Here is a 3,255-nt window from a genome sequence, read left to right as displayed (position 1 = left end):
TTAATTATCCACCCGTTTGAGTTCCGATTTGAAACTGTCAGATGACTTGGGTTTCAAACAGATAATTTTGGATCATGAATAATTAAATGTCATTGTTTTGTCAATAACTTCTGTTTGTTTCAAATTTGTTAATTCGGATTGTATTGCGTCTGATCTAGTCCAAAATTTTACTGTCCGTTTTGCTCTCTTTCAAGCTTGTCCGACAATGAAATCGGTCTGATCAAAATTATGAGACAGATATATAGAAACTGATCAGCAAGAAAATGAACCAAAATAAGAATGTATAGATCAAACAATGCATTACAAATGAGAAAGAATTACAGAATCATAAAACAGGATGAATACGCTTCATAAAATCAAACCTAAATTACTCTCAGAATTCACAGCAAAACAAACTGCAATTATTTATACAACAAAACATGATAAGAAATGGTAAGTACTCAATCAATCATAGCACTGCCTCTTCTCTAGCACATCAGACCAAAGCGAAGAAAGCTCCGAAAACAAGAGACACACCAACCATCAAGTGACCAGCACCGGAAAGTCCAGCTGCTGCACTGCTATCTTTAGGAGATGGTGCAGCTGGGGTTGTGGGTGTTGAACCTGAACCTGTTGGTGTTGGGGGGGCTGGGGTAGTAGGAGATGCGGGAGTTGGGCCGCTTTCCCCGACATTAACTTGCAACTTCATGCCTCCACTACAGTGCCCAGGGAAGCCGCAGATGAAGTACATTGCACCTTGTTTTAAGGTGATTACTGATTTCCCATCTGAGAATGTCTGAATCGGATTTTTGGCGTTGCAGCTGTCGTAATCACTCTTGCTTACTACCAATACGTTGTGCGCGGTTTTATCGTAGTCGAACTCTGAAAATGCGTTAACAAACATCGTTAGTTTTACTTATGAAAAAGGTAAACAAATGACTTAAACAGACGGAGTACATATCAATTTCGAAAAAAAAATCGAGTGTACTTTATGAAATTTTTTATGTTTAAATCCTGGCTCCGCTACTGATATGGCCTATATCTCTGTTCAGTGACTCAGTCAATAGTAATCTACATACGAATATTTGCTTTTTTTTGTGAAAATAATTTCAAACAAAAATAACTATGATTAAGACGGTAAAGGAGGAGTCTTTGTTCCAAAGCTCAGTAGTGTCTTTTTCTATAGAAGAAAATATTCTTTGATTTTAAAGTCAACATTTGTGGTCAAATAATTTTTTCATTTTCTAATTTTCGCAATCCACCGTCCATGGGAGTTGGTGGTATAGATAATATGCAAAAACGAGTATTATGCACTTATGCCTTCTCAACTTTTACATTACTTCTTCTGTTTCGGTCAATTGTTATTCTTTGATTTTGGCATAAAGATCAAAGAAAAAAGAGAAGGCCAATAATTAGATAAGAAGTAGATCAAATTAAGTATGAAAGATCAAATTGATCATTAAATAAATTCCTAAAATAAAAAGGATAACAATTGACTAAGACACCTAAAATAAAATAAGACAACAAATACCTGGACGGAAGGAGTATTTTAGTATTTGTATAATCTCTTAAAATTCTTTAGAATTGTTTTAAACTAAAATAATCATAAAGTCGTAAAATCAAAAGTTGGAGTAGTTATCTACTTATCTAGATGTCACTAAATAAAAAATTGAGCACTTTTTTATCGACTATTTTAACTCCTTATTTATATACGGAATACACAAGTATGTATATGTGTATAAAGTTAAATAATGTATAATTTTAAAGAATGAAGAATTAGAGTTAGCTCAAATGATAAGAGCTCTCTGATCTAACCACGAGGTTGGTTTTTATCGGGGACATAATACGTTCATTTGAAAAAGAGTTTTTTAAGGAATAAACATATTCGTGTAAAATCACCTTACTACACTAGGTTAATAAAACGGAACTTTTCTAATGACTAACCTTTTGCAATCGGTTTTAAATGATGTCAGTGTTAAACTATGATTTTTACTATGAAAGAGTAATTTTTAAGGAACATGTGATAAGGAAAAAAAATTATGTGTCATTTGAAAAGACCGTACTCCTTATATCTATGTCTATATAATACTTCCTCCGTTTCATATGATAGTTTACGTTTACTTTATACACGTATGACAATGCTTGTTTTCTTTTGTTCATATCTTTTGTTACATATTATTAAAAATTATAAAAATTTGATATTCATAATACACTCGGTAAGACAATTTAAATAATATCTCACATGACTATCTTTTATGTTATACATTAGAAGTTATATTGAAGATTTTTCTCACTTATAAATAGTGCCAAAAAAGCAAACGTAAACAATTCAATGGAACGGATGAAGTATTAGTTAAAAATTAGCCTCATGGGGACAAGATTATTATTACTCCTTGAAATCATATGAAAAGGAAGTCCTATCTCTTAAATGACATGTGTTAGCCTCATGGACTATGGCTTAGAGATCAATTACCTTATCATTCCTCTCAACTTAACTACTTGACGAATTGAGCAAGATAATATAGTAAGTTACTAACTCTATATGCACAAATGAATAAGTTTGAAGATAAATTAAAAATCTAAATCAAAAAACTTTTGTGATTTTCTTGGTACTTTTCAATGTCGAAATTATTTACTAACTCTGTATGCAGATTAATTTAGTAACTCGAAATTATTTTACCCTGGTATACATGGTTTGCAAGCTATCACATATATTCGAGGTTTACCCGGTGCCCACCAAAGATAGCGACTGCATGCGGGTTTCCTCGTTTTCCAAAAAAAAAAAAAGTTGCAACATGAAATGAAAGGAAACGGAAAAAGAAACATACCTAAGGTACTACCACTCTTGAAAGATTGAGTAGAATAACTTGTGTAATCCTTTCCTAAAGTCCAATTAATTGGATTTTGAGCATTAACAAACCCTAATGGAGAAGCCATTAGCATAACAAGAAGAGCAATTGCCAAAGCCATTATATTTCTCCTTAATTAACTTCTTTTAATTTTCGTCGAAAAAAATGATACAAGGGAAAATGGAATGTTTGAGATGGAATTAAAATGAAGGACATTATATAGAAAAAACGAGTCATAATGTGACAACTAAAATGTGACAAAAAGTAGTAGTTGGTACGTGATTTTTATTATAATTATTATCTTTTTTGACGATGCATATAATATACGAGTAATTATTTTCAAAGTTGAAGTTATTTGTTATCTAAGCTGGCGGCTCTTTTTGGTGTCACCTAATACACATGCATGATGCATTTTTGTTACAAAGGA

At 32.1% G+C, this 3,255-nt stretch overlaps 1 protein-coding gene across 1 annotated transcript; it reads right to left on the bottom strand.

Annotated features, from left to right (window-relative positions):
* Positions 1-264: 264 nt before the first annotated feature.
* Positions 265-3,016, bottom strand: LOC141643917 (uclacyanin-2-like). Its single transcript, XM_074453309.1, has 2 exons — positions 2,808-3,016; positions 265-861 (listed from the first exon to the last, which is right to left on the bottom strand). The coding sequence occupies exons 1-2, from the start codon at positions 2,947-2,949 to the stop codon at positions 476-478; spliced, it is 528 nt and encodes a 175-aa protein (XP_074309410.1). The 5' UTR covers positions 2,950-3,016; the 3' UTR covers positions 265-475.
* Positions 3,017-3,255: the final 239 nt, after the last annotated feature.

Source organism: Silene latifolia, chromosome 2, assembly GCF_048544455.1.
Source record: "Silene latifolia isolate original U9 population chromosome 2, ASM4854445v1, whole genome shotgun sequence".
In the NCBI taxonomy this organism is placed as follows: Eukaryota; Viridiplantae; Streptophyta; class Magnoliopsida; order Caryophyllales; family Caryophyllaceae; genus Silene; species Silene latifolia.
This window is presented reverse-complemented; position numbering and strand designations above follow the sequence as displayed.

Bases quoted from the DNA above. Each gene is read 5' to 3' on its own strand.
- LOC141643917 (XM_074453309.1), bottom strand. From the start codon at position 2,949: ATGGCTTTGGCAATTGCTCTTCTTGTTATGCTAATGGCTTCTCCATTA. The intron at 862-2,807 runs GTATGTTTCTTT...ACGCATTTTCAG, and splicing joins CAAGAGTGGTAGTACCTTAG to AGTTCGACTACGATAAAACC.